The sequence below is a fragment of the Loxodonta africana genome, chromosome 4, assembly GCF_030014295.1.
Source record: "Loxodonta africana isolate mLoxAfr1 chromosome 4, mLoxAfr1.hap2, whole genome shotgun sequence".
Taxonomy (NCBI): Eukaryota; Metazoa; Chordata; class Mammalia; order Proboscidea; family Elephantidae; genus Loxodonta; species Loxodonta africana.
Window position 1 is genome coordinate 163,052,610 of NC_087345.1, and position 22,695 is coordinate 163,075,304.

General features: G+C 35.3%; 1 protein-coding gene across 20 annotated transcripts in view; it reads left to right on the forward strand.

Moving 5' to 3' along the window:
• Positions 1-22,695, forward strand: part of MLLT10 (MLLT10 histone lysine methyltransferase DOT1L cofactor) — a 308,932-nt gene that overhangs the window by 270,661 nt on the left and 15,576 nt on the right. For all 20 annotated transcript variants that reach the window (XM_023548872.2, XM_064284905.1, XM_003410556.4 and 17 more), the window contains 8 exons: positions 1,681-1,859; positions 12,032-12,149; positions 13,562-13,634; positions 16,731-16,885; positions 18,794-18,982; positions 19,388-19,476; positions 19,610-19,971; positions 21,210-21,306. In XM_023548872.2, coding sequence (XP_023404640.1) covers positions 1,681-1,859; positions 12,032-12,149; positions 13,562-13,634; positions 16,731-16,885; positions 18,794-18,982; positions 19,388-19,476; positions 19,610-19,971; positions 21,210-21,306 — 1,262 coding nt within the window. The remainder of the gene's footprint in view (positions 1-1,680; positions 1,860-12,031; positions 12,150-13,561; positions 13,635-16,730; positions 16,886-18,793; positions 18,983-19,387; positions 19,477-19,609; positions 19,972-21,209; positions 21,307-22,695) is intronic.

Consider the following 22,695-nt stretch of genomic DNA (forward strand, 5'->3'; position numbering starts at 1 on the left):
ATTATAAGTGCCTTTATTTATTATGAATCAGTAATATTTGTATTGCTTAGAATAAAGTAAATTGCACTGTTGATAAAATTTTTTTTGTACAAATTATTAATTACTGTTGCCCTCTAGGGCTATTGTTTTTCAAAAATTTTTGACTACAGCCCACTTCAGCTCATTTTTTCCTGCTTTCCGTGTATTACAGTGGCAGGCTCTCAGGATAGTATCCCCTTCTACCCTCCCAAGGGCCATGGTTTCATAGTAAGATTTCTCAGCCTCCGCACCATTAACATTATGGGCCAAATAATTTTTGTTATGGGGATTGTCTGGTGCACTGTAATATGTTCAGCAGCATCCCTGGCCTCTACCTACTAGATGCCAGTAGCATCCCTTGCTTGTGAGAAAAAAAAAAAGTCTCCAGATATTGTCAGATGTCCCTGAGGAAGAAAAATTGCCCCCTGGTTGAGAACCACTGGGTTATAGACATTCCCAACTCTCTCCTTATCCTCAAATGCCTGCTTCTCTGTGGGCTCTTTTTTTCAGCAGAAGCATGGTCTTGCATCTTTAAGAAGTGGCACACAATATCTGCCACCACCCACACCAGTAATTCCTTGTTTACCCTTAATTTTTGCTCATTTTCTGTTTTCCGTTTTCTATCCACACTTCTAGAATGATTGCTTCTACTTTCTCATTTCCCCCCTTTTTTTCATCTTTCTGCATGGTGCCACTGAAAATGCTCTCATCAACTCTCTCATCCTGTTTTATCTCATGTGTTCCTGGTAGCCCAAGTCTCATTATCTTTTAACGCTCCCTCCTACTTCTACTCCTGCCCTCTCCTGCTATACTTCATTCAGTCTTTTTTTTTTTTTTTTTTAATTTTTATTGTGCTTTAAGTGCAAGTTTACAAATCAAGTCAGTCTCTCACCCAAAGACCCGTACATACCTTGCCACATACTCCCATTTGCTCTCCCCCAATGAGACAACCCGCTTCCTCCTTTCACTCTCTCTTTTCGTGTCTATTTCGCCAGCATTCTAAGTCATTCAGTCTTAATGTCCTCTTTATTTTACCTGCTTAATATCTGAGACTCCACCTATATTTTTACAGTCGAGTCCTACCAATGTCATCAGCCTCTTTATTGGTCTCTGTATCTCAAGTCTAATGCTCTTCCACTTTATTTTTGGTCTCTGTATCTCAAGTCTAGTGCTATTCCACTTTATTTTATACATTGTGTCCTGGGTGACCTTTCTAAAACAAGGTCTCTTCCACTTCAGACCTTCCGAAATCATGATTTCTGGGGCCTTGGAATCTGCATTTTGAAAGGTTTACCAGGTGAATTTTATGCCACTCTTAATTGTTTCATTCTCCTGCTTAAGAAACCTTTCATTGCCCTTAGGGACTCCTAAAACTGTTAAAATACAAAGGTCTTCCCAAAGGGATCCCTGTCTATTAACAAAGACATTTTTGCTACATTAAAATGATTTAAGTTCTTTTAGGTTTGTGTATTTTATGGAAAGGTAGTATTTACTAACTTAGGTACTGGTGTATTTTTTACCACCAAACAATGAAATTCACAACTGGGGAGGGGCTAAGGAAGAAATGTGGGTATTCTGATTCATATATTAAAATATTGCATGTCTGTGACATACTTGACTACTAAGTTGTAAAATATTTAAATAAAATTTTTTTTCTTGCAGGTATTTATAACAGCAATGATGTAGCAGTATCATTTCCAAATGTAGTATCTGGCTCAGGATCTAGTACTCCTGTTTCCAGTTCTCATTTACCTCAACAATCTTCTGGTCATTTGCAACAAGTGGGAGCTCTTTCTCCCTTAGCCACATCTTCTGCAACCACTGCTGTTGCTGCAACTCAGGTAAATATAATGTGGTTACGTGAGTAGTTGGACTTTGTCATTTTTATTTTTATTTTTTTTTGAATTATTTTTGTGGTTGTTGAGAATATACACAGCGAAATATGTACCAATTCAGGTTTCTACATGTACAGTTCAGTGACATTGATTATGTCATCTTGCTTTTTTAAAATAAGCTTGGTGGAGGAGAAGTAAGTGACATAGCGTTTCCTATAGGAATTTATAAAATATCTCAACTTGTCTTGTTAGTAGGAATAATAGACATTTTTACATGATATTTATGAAAGATGTAGGCACCAAATAAATGAGCATGTGGGCATAACTCATTCTAGGTTTCTAATTTTGTTCTAATGTTGTAAATTGGGAGGGTGGGGGGCTTTTATTCTTTCTTTTAAAAAATAGGACTCACAAAGTTGTGAACCAATTTTGGATTTTCGTGGTTTAAAATTTTCATTTTATAATTTTTTAAATTACACAGATAATACGTGAACATTGGCTATCTAGAGTAAGAAAGTAATATAGGAGAGTGTAGTATAAAAAGTGAATGAGGCCTTTAAACACCACATGGTTTTCCTTCTAGTGTGAAAGAACAAATGTTTGTAAATATGATAAATACTTGGTCAATATGTAGATTTTGGAGTTGTTTACCGCTTTCCCTCACTGTAGATTTGTGACTTAATAGGTGACATAGTCTGCAGAAATGCTTTAAAAGCAAGAGTCAAATCAGAAAAATGGTAATCTCCAATTTTATAAACAGGACAGTAAATGTGCAGAGCTACACAGACAGACACAGACACACATACCCTCTTGTATCCCCCATTTCCCCAAAGATAATAATTTCAGATGCCTAAAGTATGTATTTTTAATTTTTTTGGATTTTTTCTATTTTCATTTTCTACAAAACTCTTAGTAGTAAGGCTCTTAAAGTTTCAAAAAAATTATTATAACAGCGACAAATATCTAATTACAGCTGGCTTATGAAGTAGTTATTTGTAAGTTGCTATAAACTTGAGCTTTATCTTTGTGTTCCTGATTTCCATTGGACAGACTATATATATATATGTGTGTGTGTGTGTGTATATATACACACACACACACACACATATATATGCACATACATATACGTACATACACACACATATGTGGTGCAGTGGTTGAGAGCTCAGCTATTAACCAAGGAGTTAGCAGTTCGAATCCACCAGCTGCTCCTTGGAAGCCCTGTGGGGCAGTTTTACTCTGTCCTCTAGGGTCGCTATGAGTTGAAATCGACTTAACGGCAATGGGTTTACACACACAGACACACACACATACGTCTGTGTTTTTCCCCCGGTATTTCTGTAAGCTGTATTATCAAAGCACAGCATTAGGTGATTTTTAAATTGTGTGAATGATGCAGTGAAAGTAGTCACCATCATAATTAAGTCAAGTATTAGAATGACCAACGTATAGTTCAACACAGAAAATTAATGTCGTAATTAGTTAGTAGTATCTTTAAAAGTGTAAGTTAACTATTTGAAGAAACTCTGAAACTAAGGAGAGCTTGATTATTTAGGAGAGTTTTCCTCAGCTCATTTCCCCAGAAAAGTGAGGTAGCCATAATAACAGGGACTGGAGGTTAGAGAGGGTGAAAGGATAAATGAGAAAATGGCTCTTATAAACCATTTTATCTCTATTAATTAAGTGTAACCATATGCTGTTTTTAGCTTTATATCCTTGGACAAAGTTTCACATTAACATTTTCAATGTGTGTTTTTCTTTCCTTTCTTTATAAAGTCTGTTTTAATTACTCTCTGGTTAATTCCAGGCTGAATTGAGCAAAAATCTCATTTCTTCTCATTCATTATGTTTGTAGGTTTGGGGGTTAGCATTAGGGAGGTGGCTGGGGGAAGTGGTGGTGAAGAGAAATTTATAGCCAGAGGGAAAATTCCACTTAACATGTGACTCAACTGAAGAACAAAGAAATCATGGTTGCAAGTAATCCAGGATTCAGTCCAATTAAAATCTTTACTGTTTATCCCCTTTCCATGTTTCAATAAGATGGGTCTCTTATAAATACGATCATCCAGTTAAACGCAAATGCTACGTGCTGAGACAACTCCATCTACGTTTCTGTCTAGCAGTAAATGCTTTCTGCCTTCAAGCAGAAGCTTATTTAGCCTGGCTTATCTGGTGCTGCTGTAGCAACCATCAGTCTCCAGGCAACTGAGGCAGGTTGACCTCTCTGTTGAACTGAGTGCAGAACTACTTCAATTTAGCTGCCTGAGACAATAGTAATGGTGTTGAATGTGAGAAACATGAAATTTTCTAGGCAGTGTGCAAGGGAAAGGACACAACAATATTTAGATGAACTGAATGTTTATATAGGATTCTTAAAATTGACATGTGCTTGGTAATAAGTAAATCTTCTCTTCAGAACGGCAAAGTTTATTTCTGGTATAACTTTCATGTTCAGACCCTGTTTGTTTGTTTTTTTAGACCCTATTTTTAAACCATGCAATTCATTGTGGTTAGATAGTCACATCCTACCCCTTTAGGGTTTCTTTATAGATTGTTTAAAGTGAAGAGAGCAATGCCATAAGATAAATGGGTAAATTAAAATTATCGATATTTAAATGTAATTGTAGAAGTTTTTTCATAGCTATGATGAAAACCCTCAACACTAATAATAAATACTTTTAAAATATTAATCAGAGAATAAGAATGTTACATTTGAATAATGTTTTGTTACCCCCATCCCCACCTTCCCCCCAAAAAGCTTAATGAAAATAGTAATTTTTCAAGTGACTGGCTTAGTGCCAGCAGGATAAAAATCTAGAGGTCATTCTTGTTCTTTTTGGCCCTGGTTTTAAGTAAGATAGACAGGTCTCTTGTTTTGGCGTATTTGCTATCTTAAGAATTATTCCCTGGAAAGTGATTAGAGAGGTAAGATAGGGAATAGCTAATAGAAATTAATAACTGTGAATTGCTTGATTCGCGCTTTTAATGGAGAAAAAAAAAGATACTCGTAAAATTGTGTGTGGGGGGGTGGAGGAGCAGAATCTGATGCTCAGAAGACTAAATTTGAGAAGGCCAATAAGAATGTCAAACCTGTTAAAAACCTGTTTGATAACCCAGTTATTTATTCTTCAGTGTCAAATACTTTTGTTACATTTGATATACTTGTTTTTAAGAATAATTGTTCTTTCACAGATATTTAATATATAGGAAACCTATTTTATTCCATATTAGTAGATTGGTAAAACAGTTACAATTATAGTCCCATAGCATTATTGGAAGATAGAGCTACTGTCCATGTGATTTTTAATGATGTGTTCTGCCCTTGTTGTACCATGAGTGGAGGTATAAATTAGTTTCTGTAGGTGTGCCATTAATTTTTCATTTTGCTTGTCAAATCCCACTGTGTTTCCCAGGTCTGCATTCATTCTGCTCTGTCTTAGGGAGGATGCAAGTGCTTTCGTTTGAAGAATGATTTCTTTAATTGAAGAATTTAAGATTGAATGTAATGAAAAATCGTATTCTATTATATCCTACATTTTGGGTTCTTCTTTCGAATGCAGTCTACATGTAGATAATCATAGTTACTTGTCTACTTGTTACTGTTACAAGAAAGGATGTGGTTTTAAGAGTCATTTAAATGAAGGAACTTCCAATGTTTATTTATGTGACATTTAGTAAATGCAAGTATGCCAGTATTGTTAAGGTACAATTTAGTGATTGAGTTTTGCAGATTTCTCTGAGACTCGTACCTCAACCAGCTTTGAACATTTTGTTTTCTAAGAGGATACCTTTGGAGTGTGTATGTATTTGGGGGGTTGTTTTCTTAGATGTAGTTGTTGATGTCTTTTCAGGTGATATCCAGTAATGACATTTGTGTTCTATTTGAGAAAATAGTTCAGTTTCCTAGGCTGAACATGACTTTGTGGGATATCCGTGTTCAGACTTGATTGGTCCTAATAAAACTTTCATCGATTTTAAGTAGTTTCTTAAGGGTTTATAATTTTAAGGAAGTTAACATCCTGAGCAAAATAAGTTTTTATACGTGATTTGTAATGTCACTTATTATTAGATGGTGACAAGGTAAAGTAACAGCACAAGGTCACATATCTAGTAAGTATTGGAACTAAGTTTGGTATCAAGGCAATCTGACTCCTGAGCCAACTCTCTAGTTTACAAATCATTACCATTATAATGAACCTCCCAATTATGTCCCTTTTCTGTTAAGAGGTATCTCTTTGAAAAACATTGTTAGAAATTTTACTGTATTCATTTGTGTGACACAGTGCAAAACAGCAGAAATTTGAGTCAGAAGACCTGGGTTCCAGGAGCTTTGCTACTCACTGATAGAGTCGCTATGAGTCAGAAACGACTTGATGGCGATTTTATATATTTTTTTATGGGCAGGTCTTTCATTTTTGTGAGTCTTAGTTTTTCCATGTATAAAATGGGAATGCTTTAAATACCTGTCTTACCTAATACAAGTAGGTTATGAAGTTCAAATGAGATTATGCACTTTACAGACGATAAAGTAATTGTTGTTACACTGATGCTGCAGTTATTATAAACCCCAAAAACCCAGTGCCGTCAAGTCGGTTCCGACTCATAGCAACCCTATAAGACAGAGTAGAACTGCCCCATAGAGTTTCCAAGGAGCTCCTGGTGGATTTGAACTGCCGACCCTTTGGTTAGCAGCTGTAGTACTTAACCACTACGCCACCAGGGTTTCCACAGTTATTATAGGATATGACTAATTTCAGCTGTTAGAGAAAAGTCTGATCACCTGTGAGGAAAGAAATTGTACAGACGCACTTCCTGTACTACAGATAGTATTAAAATTTTCAGTTAAATAACCTAATTCAATACTAATGTATATAAATGAGGTTTGCCCATTTTAGGTTCAGCCGTGGACTAAGGTCTTTTCCAGTTCTAAAATTCTTTAGTAGCTTCCTTAGTCCTAGGGACTTAAATTTTTAAAAAAGATGAGAAATACATTGATTAGGTATTAACTGATTAAGAACCTACTTAGAATTGTTTGGTTGTTCTGTACAGTTCTGTTGTCCAATCGTGTGTTCAGTGGTGGTTTAACTACTCTTTAATCCCTCCCACTACTTTATAGAAACTCAATTGTGGCACATTTCAGCATTAGCCTAAACAATGGTTTTGAATACGTTAAGCTCCTAACAATTAGGGAGCAGTTTGGGGCATTGAATAATGTGGAATGATGCAATTGAACCTGACAGCTTCAACAGTCAGCCTACTCATGGGACCTGAAAGTTGTTCACACATGGTTTCATCTCTCATCACACGCTGAGTATTAAAGCCTTACTGGTGGTAGCTGACACAGAAATGGAGTCTGTTAACAGAATAGGTTTCATAGGGTAAAGTTTGAATCTGGCTAGAGAATATATGAAACTTTCCATTGTTCTCCAGTCCCTACCTAATGTTCATTCGTATTTTTCCTGGAAACTTTTCTGGGCACAGATTATGTTTGCAAATTTAAAATGTCTGTAAATTGTCATTAAAGACATTTGAATCTTAACATTATAGTATTGGCTATATTATTTATTGTAGAATGTTAAGATATTATTGCATGCTGAGAATTTATACCATCTAGTTTTTTAATCTTGGAAATATAGCCGTAGTTATCTCTAATGAATTAATGGAAAAGAGAAACCATAATGGCTTATGAAAATAAGAAATAACAGCTAAAATTTGAATGCATAACCTGTGCCAAACACTCTTCTAAACCTTTACATACATAAAGAGAACTCTTTAATTCTCACAATATTCCCATGAAGTAGATATTATTATCTCCATTTTACAGATGAAAATTGAGGACAGAGAGGTTTAGTAACTTGTCCAAGGTGATAAAGCTTGGTTTGTGGCAGATTGTTGTTGTTAGTTGCAGTTGAGTCAGTTCCGACGCATAGCGACCCTGTAAACAACGCAACAAAGCACTGCCCAGTCCTGTGCCATGCTCACAATTGTTGTTTGAGCCCGTTGTTGCAGCCACTGTGTCAGGGCATCTTGTTGAGGGTCTTCCTCTTTTTTTGTGGCAGATATGATGAAGTTTTTTCTTCTAAAAATACATGTGAATTAGGATTTTTTAAAGTAAATAGTGAGTCTGACAAGATTTTGGAAGAGCGTATTTTTAAATCATGCGTCAGGATTAGAAGCTTGAAGAAGCTGTACGTTTTAGAGCATTTTGACTGTCATGTTTATTGACAGAGTAATTATGCATATTTTACACATGCTTGCTATAACCTGTTTCTGTATGATTGAAGTATGAAGTTTCAAACTCAACTCTAGATAACATATTGCTAGACTACTTTTCAAAGGTGAAATTTTCGTAGGTACTATTCTTTGAAAACTATTTTTATTCTCTACACTTTGTTATTCAGCCTTTATCAACATTTAGAGAGAAAAAACGTTCCAAATCAGCCACTTTTAAGTCTTATATTCAGATAGCTGAGTAATTAAACTTAGCCTGAGTTGTCTGTCTGTGCAGCTAACTTTAGAATGAGCCAAATGCCTGGGAATTCAGTAGAGTTACTTTACAGCTAGAGCTCATTTAAAATATCTTTGTGGTCATTAGCAGACATTTGATATAGATGTACTATAATGGGAAATTTCAAGGTGAAATATGATTTTAATATTGTTAATATCAATATGTCAGTGTATGTAGAAAATACTAAATTTGTTTTGAATTTGTATACTGCTTTTTGTTAGAGTCTTGGATTTCCTCTAGATGTTTAACAAACTGACCTATTCTAAATTTGCTAAGGGATAGTCTTTGGCTCAGACTCTTCAATATATTATGTTTAAAAGTGACTTAGATTTACCTCAATAGTAATTCTATTTTTTTTTTTTTTTTTTACACTATTGGTCTTTGGGTCCATCTTGTAGAGTAATTATACTTCTCTTAATAAGGCTTTTACTAAAGTGTTAGAATAAGTGTAATACAACATCTTGCATGCGTGGAAGTGGTTCCTTTCAATTATTAATACTAAGGGAGGAACCTCTCTGAGATATCAGATACTAAAAATTAAAGCAGAAGTTTCTTTTGATAATTTTAGAAAATAATTTATCTTGATCTCACGTTTAACATTCTGAGTAAATGACTTCAATGGGACACTGATACAGTCAAGCAACCATTTGTTTTGTAATTACATTATTTTTTTCTCTTCTTGATAATCATTTTAGAGAAGTTGCAAAAAGAGTACAGAGAGTTCAGTGTATTGTGAATACCCCGCTTCACGTTAACAATGCTAATCATATTCTTATAATGCTAGTAGATATAAGGAGAATAGCATGCAGGACAGCTTTTTCCTTACCTGGGCAAGATAAATTGGAATGTCGTAAAGTAGGTACTGCCCTCCAGAAGGAATTGCCAGTCTTTCTACCAGAAGCAGACTTATGGTACATTAGTAATTGGCTTTCAAATTTGTACTTTAAAAAATCCATGTCCCAAGTATGCTGTAGAGAAAAAAAGTATGTGTATATTCATGTTTCTTTTTGTGTTTGTTCCAGATTTCTTTTATATAAAATTTTTCAGTGTCCTTTATGCTTCGTAACTATTGTTTCTTTAGGTTAACATGCTATCCCCCTGAATCTTAGTGCTTTCAGTTATTAATAGCAACAAAGATTTTTTGAGTCTACAAAATGCCAGACAAATTACATGTGTGCTCATTTCAGTTAAGTTGTCATTCTTTCCCCAATTCTCCTCTTATCCATCTTCTTTACTACTAAATTGTGAAATCTTTTCATGAAATTGTGGGGGTTTCCTAGCCCTGAAATATTAACAGAAAGGCTTATTAGCAAGTGTTCACAGCACTAACCATTGCAGACAGACTTCAGAAGTATTAAATAGTGGCAGAGGTTGTACAGCCTTTGATAATTCATGTTACCCACTTAAAATAACATTAATGACTTTTCTAGCAGAAATGAATTTAGAGTAGTTTAGACACTCTACACACACACACACACACACACACACACACACGCAACCTATTAGGATTAGTAACTTATTTCTTTCTAAAAAGGAGTATATTGTAAGAATTGGATCTTATGATTCTTATTAAGAGACTAAGGCAGTTCATAAACTGATAATTGGAACTAAAAAAGTACTGTAACTGGTATAGTACCAGTTATAATTCAGCCGATATATAACATAGATGACCGCATGACAAAGAGCCAGGGCTAGAATGTCTCCTTGCTGTGCAGCTGCCAGGGCGTCTAGTTGTGCACGTTCTTTGAAGACCCCCCTGCGTTCTGTGGTAGGCTCTCTTACTCATATTTTCTCTCTCCTCCCTTGCTGTCAGTAGAATGTCTCAATATTACTTTCTCTTTCTAATTTTCCACTTTTAATCTGTTATGTGCTTAGTTGGTCTTTTTATAATTGTATTTGGAGTAAGAGTAATTTAGGTACCTGAGACTTTAAAACATGGGACTGATGTTATCTGGTTTTTCTTTTTTTGCTCGAATTTTCCTTGTTCTAAGTTGTTTTATAAGTAGTTAAGATTTCCAAATAGTTGACTTCTGGAGAGGTAAAATATCTTTTTATATTTTGGTTTATCAATTGTGTGTTTTATTTTTCCTGTACTGGTATGATCTTAGGTTGAAATTACGATTTCCCTCTTACTGAGGGCTAATTGACTGTTAAACAGGACTTTATAGTGTAAACTTAAGTGACTTAAGTATACATATCTTTAGTAAGAGGACAAATGAAACCCAGAAATTAACAGATTGAATTTAGGCGTTAAAGTGTAAATCATAAAATATACCCTTTAAAACAATGGAAAGCAAGGGCAGGGTTCTGTATCACCGAGACTATTTCTGTGAATCATGGAAGTCCATTTTTAATGCCTAATAAGTTGGCTAAAAGCCAAAATGTAATGTCAGGGTATGAATCTTTCTAGAAGCGCAGTTTATTCTCTGTAATATTTTGCTTGGTATAACTACTATGTTGTCTTAGTCTCCTGTGTGCAGTTACACATGTCAGAATGTCCCACATGTTTTGTTCTGCTGTTACTCAGCTTCTTTATATTAGAAGTGCTTGAGTTCTTTGAAGTTATTTTCAAGAATCTTGCTCTGAAATAGTTATGCAAGATTTCATTTTCTAAAAGCTCAAGTTTGATTTCACTCATGAAGAAGAGTAAGTAAATCTACTTTAAAAATTACAGTTCTGTTAAATCTGAAAAGCATTTTAGGCCACTAAATAGCCTTCTGTGAGTAACAGTATTTTGTGTACAAGTGATGTGCTTACAAAATGCCACATTTTAAGGTTGCAATATTCTTGGAAAGTGAGAGAAAGTATGCACATCAAAGAAGGCATTTTTATTACACTGGATTATGCAAGACTTTGGCCAGCCTCCTTAGCTTCATCTGTTTAAGGGTTCATTTTCGCTTGTTTGGCACAAGTCCCAGTAGAGGCCTTCAGAATTGTGGTTAGCAACATGAATGAATTACAAACTTTGGACGAGCTGTTCAGTTAGTAGAGCTGGCTTCCTGCCAAAAAGGCAGTGCCTTATATGGGGTCAGGGCAAAGCTGTGATTCGTTGAGCCCTGCATTGTATAGAAAACATACTTGCGATGCCTGTTTGCTTTCTTTTAAAATAAAAACAAAACAAAACAGAAAAAGCAGCAGGCTTCCAAGTCTATCAAAATAGGAAGTAACAAAATAGTGTGCAGGTTTTACTAATGACAGAGTTAAGCAACGGAGATATGGCCTGTGTGTAGTTAAAATACTAGAACTACGGGTCGGACCTTTTGGCTCCCTTAGCCAGCCTGTAATGTAAGAGACTGAAGCGTTTGTTAGACATCTGTTGTCTACCTGCCCTTATTTTGTAAATGTTTTAATAAGAATAAATAATTAGTCCTGTGTTCCCATGGTTACCATGCCACTGGGTTTTGGTATTGTCCAGATACTTTTAAATTAAAAGTAGGAAGAGTCAACTTTGTGCCAGTTATTTACTTCTCTTTTTTAACTTGGTGTTATGTAACTTTTCTAAAATTGAAATGTTGGAATCATAAAACAACAGTGAAATTTGCTTTTCAGAAAGTCAAGAAGTTTTGCTTTTAGTCTTAGTTTGGGGAGAAGAGCTAATTACTAGGTTTGTTTGGAGGAAAAACAGTAAGATTTTCAAATATAATTCATCTTTGTAATTCTTTCCATTTAGGCAAATACCCTATCTGGATCTTCTCTTAGTCAGGCACCATCTCATATGTATGGCAATAGGTTAAATCCAAATTCATCAATGGCAACTCTTATAGGTCAATCTGAAAACAGTCAAACAGGTAAGTTTTCAAGAATGATTAAAATCTAAAATTCTAATCCTCTCCCCCAGTTTAATTTTTTTTCCCCAGATTGGCTCATTTTATTTGAAAAATCTAGGGGTGTGGTTAATGCAGGATTTTATATATACATGTATATATATAAATATGTATTCTTAACGCCCACCCCCCCCCCAAAAAAAAAAAAAACCCCAGTTGGAAGTAAGTAGTACACTGTACGGCGAAATAGTGACGTGCTTTTTTACTGTCTGAAATGTCAGTGTTCTAGCAGAGTCATCAGCAGGCAGGCATGCAGCAGTGTCTCCTGTGACTTTGGTGATTGATGTGTTCAGTTTTCAGGTCTGTGCAGTGAAAGTAGCGTAACACCGGGCTTTCCTGTGAATAGCCGGAACCTTTATTTGCATAATTCATGAAATTGCATTACACAAATTTGGTTAAAAAAAACTCTGTGAGAGAATTTCTGCAGTGTTTAGTAATCCTGTGAATTTTTACCAGTTGACGTTTTGTAGCATTTGCCTCTTGTACTGTTTTAATGAGCCACTGGATTGGCTTTGTTTCATTCCATCCTTAAGGATTTGTTGACATGTTCAAGTAGTCATGCCTGTTTGGGGGAAGGGAATGGGTTTAGCAGTTTACCAAGAATGGATCAGTCATGTCTTTACCCTTTGAGGGTCAGAGGTTACCTGACTGAGAATAAGGGGAGGACAACCTTGAAAGGGGCCAGATAGGGTGATTTTAAGAAGAAGTAACTGTAGGGAAAATACAAGTAACTTTTCAAATAGGGATATTCAGTATTGAAGAAATTTTAAAATACGTATTTTTTCTTTTTAAATATGGAATTCTGTATTCCAACCTGTTTGTCAGTTTGGAAATTTAGTATTATAATTTTACTCTTGGTGTGAGGATCTGCATAATATATGTAATTTTAGCCTTGGTGCAAAATATGTAATTTTAGTCTTGGTGTGTGGTACTGTGTAATACATTGTGTATTTTGTGACTTGTCTTGGGATGCAAAGTGTTAAAAAATACAAAGCATCAGGATATGCTGTGATAAGCATACAGATTAGCTGTCCACAGCTGTGATTCATTACTTTAACCGTAGAAATTAAAAGTGGCTGAGGGGAGGGTAGTGCAAATGCAAACCACGCTTCTGTGCTGTAAAATTGAAAGGAATGAAAGAACAGAACATAATCCATGGCCTCCTACAGCCACAAAAAACGTGTAGGGACAACGCCTTACATGCCACAGTTCAGCAATTCTAAACTAGCAACATATACTAGGTCTTGTACTTTTATAGTAACTGCAGAGATAGTGGTAAAGGTTTAATGTGTGTTTTAGGAAAAATCAGGGCAAGAGCTTAAAACCTCTTATCTAGTGAGAGTCACTTTATCAGCTATGAAATATTTACACTGCAGATCAAGATCTTGGAGACAATAGCCGCAGCCTTGTTGGCCGGGGAAGCTCACCCAGAGGAAGTCTCTCACCACGGTAAGCATTATTTATGCTGCAAAGTATAGGCAAAGGAAACATTCTGAGATTTGGAAACTCCTTTATCTCTTGTCAGTGAAGTGTACATTTGTGAGCTATATATAAAAGCATTCTATGGATAAGAAGAATGTCTGGCAGTCAATAAATATGATTTTAAATTAATTTGAATATTAATTTAAATACATTATTGGATTTGTAAGCTAAAGGAATACTTTTTTTAGGTTTCCAGTCTATTTGAACTCTTGTTTTTTATCATTTGTATACATACCTGTTGGCACTATTAATGGGTTGCTTCTGGTAATTATTTTTCATCATAAAATAGTCTTAATATCTCTTAAAGCTACAGAATCCAGCTTTCAACTTTGGGTTCTAGTTTTAGCTCTGTTGTGGGCAATACGCTTAACACTTTTAGTCGCTGGTTCCTCATTTAGTAAATGCAGCTCTCGTGGTAGATCTCTAAAACCCCTCTACGTTTTAAATTGTTGGAATCAGAGTATAGCAAATGTATGACATTGTTTTGTGAATTGATCTTAGGTATTATGTGAAAGAATTCAGGTACCATTCATTATATGTACACTGTGGGGTTATGGAACTGCGCATTCCTGTCAGTAGCATACTTTTAACCGGAGTTATACAAAAGTGTTGAATTTCTTTGAGCACAACCTACGTACTCAAGTCTTCTGTTCTCGGTGGGGAGAATGGTGGTGATTGGGAAATACTGTATCAGTTTATAGAAAAGAACGGAACATTAGGTGATGGCTATTTTTTTATTACATTTATTCCATTCCACTTTTCAACTTCTACATCTTCTTCTAGTTCTCTCTCTGGCCTCTAATTTTATGAACTCTGCTTTAAGCATGGCATTAAAAAAAAAGACTAGGTAAAAGGAGCCCTGCTGGCGCAATTGTTAAAGCACTCGGCTGCTAACAGAAAAGTTAGCAGTTCAAACCCACCAGCTGCTCCACAGTAGAAAGTTATGGCAATCTGCTCCCATAAAGGTTAAAAAAAAAAAAAAAAAAGCACCCATAAAGGTTACACCCTAGGAAACCCTATGGAGCAGTTCTGCTCTGTCCAGTAGGGTTGCTATGAGTCGGAATTGACTCGATGGCACACAACAACAACAACAAAGATTAGGTAAGTATGGAGAGCAGAAAGGAGGAAAAGGCCTGTTCTAGAGTCTGTTTTTTTCAAGTGTAGGAAAAATGGTGTTAAAATTTTTATGTGGTGACAAACAGTAACTATCAGTGTAGCTGTGCTGCTTATCTATTTGGGAAGCATTGATTAAGGAACACCTTATTTACAGACGTTAGACTCATAACTTCTTATTTTCCCACTTTCTGATGGACCATATAGTAGTGCCGTTTCCCCTATAATCCTTGGGTAAAGTAAAAGCAGTGTTGTTTTTTTCTAATTGAACTCTGCAGGAAATGAAATATCCCTTCTTTGGAAACATGAAATCTGAAGTACACAATCGTAGAACTATCAGACTAATCTATGATTTTAATGTTGTGATTAGTTCCATACTATTTTATTCTTTTCAAAGAAGAAAGTTAATTGATTTTCCTCACATGTTTAGTGAAGGAAGCATTGTGTGCTTCCCTTTTAAACCTAAAACATACACATAAGGCTACTCAGAAATTATTTACGATCCCTATTTTCTTAGTGTAGTTATTTTAACTAACTAAATGGATTTAACACAATGTAGTTGTTGTTGTATGCCCTCAAGTCAATTACGAGGCATAGCGACCCTATAGGACAGAGTAGAACTGCCCCATAGGGCTTCCTAGGCTGCAGTCTTTAAGGACGCACATTGGCACTTATGTCTCCTGCGGAATGGCTGGTGGGTTTGAACTGCCGACCTTTCAGTTAGCAACCGAGCGCTTAACTGTTGTACCACTAGGCCTTCTGTTTGACACAATAAATGGCACTAAATTATTTTTGATATGTATTTCCAACTTCCTAATACCTTTTAAAACCAGCCTGAAATGTAATAGCCTGACTGATTCTGACATAATATACTATTTGAGAGGGATGGCCAACGGTACATAGAACATAATGTTTACGTATGGAATAAAAAGCCCGTTTGTTTAACTTCTTATTTAAATAAATTTTTGTAGAGAAAAGGATATTGAGGCAGTGGCAAGAAGATGAGTAGGTTGTTAGAAGACCCAAGCGGTAGCTCCAGCTCTCTTCTTTACCTGCAGCATGTCTTTGGACAAAGTCACTAAAGCTCCATCTTTGTGTCCTCATATGGAAACAGAGCCAGTAATCCAGGTCTTGACTTCTTATCAGGTTATTATGAAGATTGTATGCAATAATTATGTGGAAACACTGGAGCCCTTTACTAATGTAATTATGGAGGCTGGAGACCAGAAATGGCAAAACTTACTAATTTAAAACAAAAAATGGATATAAGTAGTATTTGTTTTGGAAGGGTTGATTAAGTGACTATCATTTGAAATACAGATCTAAAACTTTTTAGAAATATTTGTATAAAATGCTGCAATAAAAATTGCTTTGGTTTTAATGTTCTTTAATTATGAAAAATGAGTATTTTTGAATTTATGACAAAATGCTGCCCCCGAATTGGTTAAAAATCTCTTTTTACTTACATTTGATTGAGATTTTGTTGGTTGTAAATTAAAGTGCCTTTCACCTGGCTATAATTGTACAGTGTTATTCTGATATTTTCGATATTAAGGCAGAATGGTGGAACTCTTTTCTGGCTAAATATTTTAAAGTCTTTCTAACCCTGTCTTTCTCCCCTTTTTGTCTTAACAAAGCTCTGCCACGTTCTTTTACAGCCTATTTCAGAGATTACTTACGGTGTGTTTATGTTTTCTAGTGGTTTTTAATTGTCTAGTATGGCCAATTATCTCCTTGATTTTTCAATTTGGAGAGGAAGAATAATAATTACTAAATTTTAGGGTAGATTGTGGTTTTATAAATTTGGAACTTGATACTTCTAGCATAGGCAGCCTTGTGTTAGCAAACTTGTACGGGAAAAAGACGTCAGTATGAGATAAGAAACTTTAATGTACCCTCCTTAAAAGGATTCCCTCCTTCTTTTAACTTGAGAATTAATGTTTTCAACAGATCCCCTGTAAGCAGCTTACAGATTCGCTATGATCAACCAGGCAACAGCAGTTTGGAAAATCTGCCTCCAGTAGCAGCAAGCATAGAACAGCTTTTAGAGAGGCAGTGGAGTGAAGGACAGCAATTTTTACTAGAACAGGGTACCCCTAGTGACAGTAAGTATTCTTTTTTCTTGGTGTTTTAAATAGCGATGGATAAATGGATGGAAAAATGGACGGACAGACGGATGGATGCAGAAGATACTCTTCATTCAGAATAGCAATGAAATTATGATAAAGGTTTTCTATAATATGGTGATAAAGTATAATGTAGTACTTTTATAGAACAGATTCTACAGTCCTATTGCCTGAGTGAATTCTGCCTTTACCTTTTATCAAAAGTATGAGCTTAGGAAAATTTCTTAATTCTTATGTACTTTAGTCTTCCATGTGTAGAATAAGAATGATAATGTACCTCTATAGTAGGGTTGTTTTGAGGATTAAATGACATAAAAAAATGTAAAGAACATTTCCTGGCATATAGAAAGTACTTACGTGTGGGCTGGTTATCATTATTGTTTATTATAATATTGGTACTTTGTTTCTCCATTGTACTTTGTTTTTATCAATTTTTAAGTTTTACTGAAATGCATGAGCTGTATCTTCTTTTTTTTAGCTTAATTGTTTGAAGAAAACTAACTTGCTCACCTCTGGAGAATATATGTGTGTGTCAGAGAAATAGTACGGCTACCGAGCCCCTTGATTTTTCAGTTTGGAGGAGGAAGAGTAATAATTACTAAATTATGTATATGCACACACACATATATAATTATTATCTATGTTTATTAAATAAAATTATATATTCATACTTAATATCTTTACAGTTTTCAGTATTATGGCTATGGTTGTAAAAATACCAAAAAACACAGTTACTGCAGATGGTGATTAGCTCAATGGCCTCATGTTAAGGATATATTATTTCTGGAAAAAAAATTGGTGATTTTCTTCCTTTTTGGATATAAACTTTTGCTGCTTTATTATTATTGTTTTTTTTTTGCTTATTGTTAGTGAGTTAAGTGCCATAAGTTGGTATTTTCATGAATGGTGCCCTGACAAAAAATGCTAATTGTGAGGAAATACATGCCGGGATAATCCTTTAAACATGATAGCTGGAGGACAGGTTTAGCTTAGTCTTACTGCATCTCATTTGGACACTGAGGGTTTCTTTGTGGGATGTTGAAGAGGAGGCATAAAAGTTAAATCGCTGGGAATGACCGTATGTGCCTGTACCAGTAGAGTTGTGTCTTTTGAAGGCCCTGAGGTCATGTTAAACAAATAAAACTTTTTAATACGTAGAATTTTTAAAGTGTCCATCACCATGGCATAACAGCGGCAATCTGTGTTGTCAGTCTGGATGTCTGTGTTGTGGAAGGAATTGAGACAATATTTGAGGTGATGGGGCAAGACAGGAACTGAGCCTATTTACAGATGATATGCCTTTATCTGGAAATAGAGAGTAGTGGCTGCAGTGCACACACAGCGCTCCCTGCTGGGGGATAGGTGGATCAACATGTTGAAGCTGCTGGAATCGGAGGCTTCTTACCAGAAGTCTGGTGGTGTAATTAGGTTAAAACAAGCAAGAAGCAGAAACTTGTGCTTTTTGTTGTGGCAAAGGATTTTCATTTGTGAGATCCTTTTCCATTTAAGTATGATTTTAATGAAAAGTCATGGCAGCCACTTTGAATTTTTAATTAGACTTTCGATGAAAATAAAACATTCTCATCATTTTCTCTTTGAGAATGGAAATTACTTGGATGAGGTGAGTGGGTTTTTTTTGTATGTGGCGTCAAAGTTTCCAGGAGGAACATCTAGAAACACTCCCCCTTTAGGCTTATATATGTATAAATATACTATAATATATTACATATACATATAAATTTAGGAATAAAACCTAATCAGTTAGAAATATTTTACAGAATTTCCACATTTCTATTTTATTTGTAAAATTATTGACAGTTATGTCATTAAAATACTTAGTCCTGTGTGTGGACCTGTCTTTATTAAAAACGTCCAAATGTTTGCTAGTTTTAGGAATGCTGAAGTCATTACACCAACTTCAAGTTGAAAATCGAAGATTAGAGGAACAGATTAAAAATTTGACTGCCAAAAAAGAACGCCTTCAGTTATTGAATGCACAGCTTTCAGTGCCTTTTCCAACAATAACAACAAATCCTAGTCCATCTCATCAAATACATGCATTTTCAGCACAGGCTGGTAAGTATGAAAATATTTGTCATGTATCTAGGGAAAACAGAATGGACTTTTAATGTTTTGTTCATAAGTGAGAAGTAACTGGCCACCAGTTACATGACTATGTAGAAAGGGAATGGTAGGTTATTTTAAATGGGCATAAGGGATCCTGTTAAGTGATCAACTTGAATTTGCTCTAACTTCTTTAGTATATAAGTTAATGGTAACATTTATTAGAATATTTAAAGTTCTTTTTATTCAATATCAATATAGACATAGATTTTTCTATTTAAACTGGTCACAGGAATAGCAAGACTTAATATTTAAGTGTTTTTAATAGGCTTCAGCATACACTCTTAAATAAACATTTGATCTTACACATAATATAATTTAACAAGGTAAACAAGTTTTTGTCTTTTATTATTCTAGCTCCTACTACTGATTCCTTAAACAGCAGTAAGAGTCCTCATCTAGGAAACAGCTTTTTACCTGATAATTCTCTTCCTGTGTTAAATCAGGTAATTTTGCTGTACTTATTTTCATCTGTGTGTTTTACCTGTGAACAATAATATAGTACACAAATGCTTTAAAATTATTCAACACTTTTGCTGTGTTCTTTACAAGTTATGTTTCTGTTTTCTCTTACGTTAGGACTTAACCTCCAGTGGACAAAGCACCAGCAGTTCATCAGCTCTTTCTACCCCCCCTCCTGCTGGGCAGAGTCCCGCTCAGCAAGGCTCAGGAGTTAGTGGAGTTCAGCAGGTCAATGGTGTGACAGTGGGGGCGCTAGCTAGTGGAATGCAGACTGTACCATCCACCATTCCTGCAGTGCCTGGAGTGGGTGGAATAATTGGAGCTTTGCCAGGTAGCCAACTGGCAATCAATGGCATTGTAGGAGCTTTAAATGGGGTTATTCAGACCCCTGTCACAATATCTCAGAACCCTGCCCCCCTCACCCACACAACTGTACCACCTAATGCAGCACATCCAATGCCAGCTTCACTGACAAACAGGTAAGCGACTGACTGAAATGTATCTTGGTTGTAGTGTAGCATAGTCTCAGGGTTATTAACGCTTTAGTAAAGCTTCTGCTTTTCCTTTTTTCATTTGGAATTTTTGATGTATTCTAAGCGGGGGAAAAAAAAATCTAAGCATATTATGCCCAGAGCCATTTATTTTTGAAACTTAAATAATTCTGGTTCAAACAAATTAAATCAACTTTAGTAAAATAAAATATTAAACATATTCTGTGCTGAGAATTTCAGTTTTGCTCCGTGACATGTATTTTAAAATGTTACTTTTTCTTATTTCCTTGTATATTGCGTTCATGTATCATAAATTCTGAAGAAAGGTAATAGTGTAATGGTGATCACAACTGAATATTGGTTTCTTAAAATTCAGCTCTGTGCTTTAATCATAACTTTGTAATGGAAGGTTTTGATATAGGATAAAGGTCAAATATCTATCTAGAATTTTTGGAGAATGAGACACTGTTCCATTGTACTGGAATTTCATTTGAATGATTGTTCAAAATAAGGGGACTAATGCCATGTTGTTACTAAATATACTTTTGGGGAATAAATAATTTTAAATAGATTTGCAGTGGATATTATCAGGCGATTTCTTATGGCTTTTTACTGGTGCTTAATTTTACTGACGATTGGGACTGTTAAAAAAGGTTAGGTCTCGTCTGTTGTATATTTGGATCCTTTCTTTGTTTTAAATACGTGTTACTCAGTGTTAGTATGAGTTAAATTATCCTTGAATTTTTAAGAAATAATTATACGTACTTAAAAAAAAAAAAGTACATTTCTTTTCCGTAAAGTGAGCGTCTATTTGGTTTTTAATAAAAAGAAAATCAAAACATTTCTTGACAACGAGAATTCTTATTTAGCTGAGTGTTTAGTGGGGGGAAACCCTGGTGGCGTAGTAGTTAAATGCTACGGCTGCTAACCTAAAGGTCAGCAGTTCAAATCTGCCAGGCATTCCTTGGAAACTATATGGGGCAGTTCTACTCTGTCCTTATAGGGTTGCTATGAGTTGGAATTGACTCGACGGCAACAGGTTTTGTTTTGTTTTTTTTAGGGGGGAGAGAGATAAGCAATGATTTGTACATCATTGATTTAAAAATGTCATAATTAAAAACTTGACTTGTTAATTTATTAAATCTCAAATTAAAAAGTTTTCTTAAATTTACATTTAAAAAAAACCTTAAAGGTATATATTAGTAAGAATTTTAATCATTTTTCAGTGCCTCAGGACTAGGATTACTTTCTGACCAGCAAAGACAAATACTTCTCCATCAGCAGCAATTTCAGCAGCTGTTAAATTCTCAACAGCTCACACCAGTAAGTTCTTTCTTTTAAAAATAATTGATTTTTATTAGGAGCAAGTGATCTAAGTTATAATAGTCAATATGGATACAGATTATGCCTTTGTGAAATAACATTATTGAGTACATAATCCAAAAATAGTTTTTTATGGCATTCATTATAGTCTGTAGTCCTCACAGAGGCATTACATTCACTCACTGACTCACAGATACTGGTCTGTGTACCACAGCGTTGTTGTAAGCTCTGGTGACACAGTCGTAAATAAGACATAAGCCTGTATTTTCAAGGAGCATCATTCTGGTGGGAAAGATGGACAATAAGTCAATATGTACATTTTGGTAGTAATAAGTACTGAGAAGAAAAATAAAGCAGGATAAGGGAATAGATAAACAGTGGGGTGTAGGCCGTTTTAGACCAGGTGGCCCAGTGTCTGTGAGGAGGTAACTTTTGAGTATAGACCTGGATAAAAGTTGAAGGAGCATGCCTTTTTGACTTTGGGCAGGAGGGAAGATAAAAGAACATTTGAGACAGAAGGGAATGGCATCTATATAGGATCTGAACTCAGTGAAGGGGAAGCTAGAGCAGAGAAGAGACAATCACAGGGATGGGAATGGTCCAGAACATTATAGACTGCTTTGTTTGTGTATGGCAAGAAGTGTGGATTTTTTTTTATGGTGGAAAACTGTTGGCGATTAAAAAAAATACTTTTTATTGGCATTTTCAAGCATAGTATATTGAAGCCCTGTGTACTTACTGTTCTGTCACCCTAGCTTTATTATTATTCCTATTTTGTTAATCTTATTTCATATATCCCCACTTTTCCCCCAAGGTTATTTTATTTTTTTATTGTACTTTAGATGAAGGTTAGTACACATATTGTTTATGACATTGGTTAACAACCCCACAACATGTCAATACTCTCCCTTCTCAAAGGCCCCAAGATTATTTTCGAGAATTAATTACAGCATTTTGAACAGAATAGTGACATAATAATGATTTACATATATAATAGGTTAGTCTAGCTGCTGTAATAGTCTGTGTGTGTTGAGAGGGAGGTGGGCTCAAAAGTGGAATAGCCCAAGATAGGAGATGTTGGTGTCTTAAATCACATGATCTGTAGTGGTGAAAAACTGTTTGGAATTGAGGTCTATTTTGAAGATAGAATCAACAAGACTTATTTGTTAGACATATGAGAAAAAAGAAGAATCTTGAATAATTGGATATTGCTTTTTACTGAGATTTAGAATAGGGTAAACAACAGGCCTTGAAGAGAAAACAAGAGATCCATTACGGACATACAAAGCTTGAGATATCTGTTTAGATGCTCGAGTGAGTGAAATGTAGTCTAGGCAGTTGTGTAGTAGGAGTCTGGAATCCAAGGGGTAGGATTCAGTTGGAGATAAA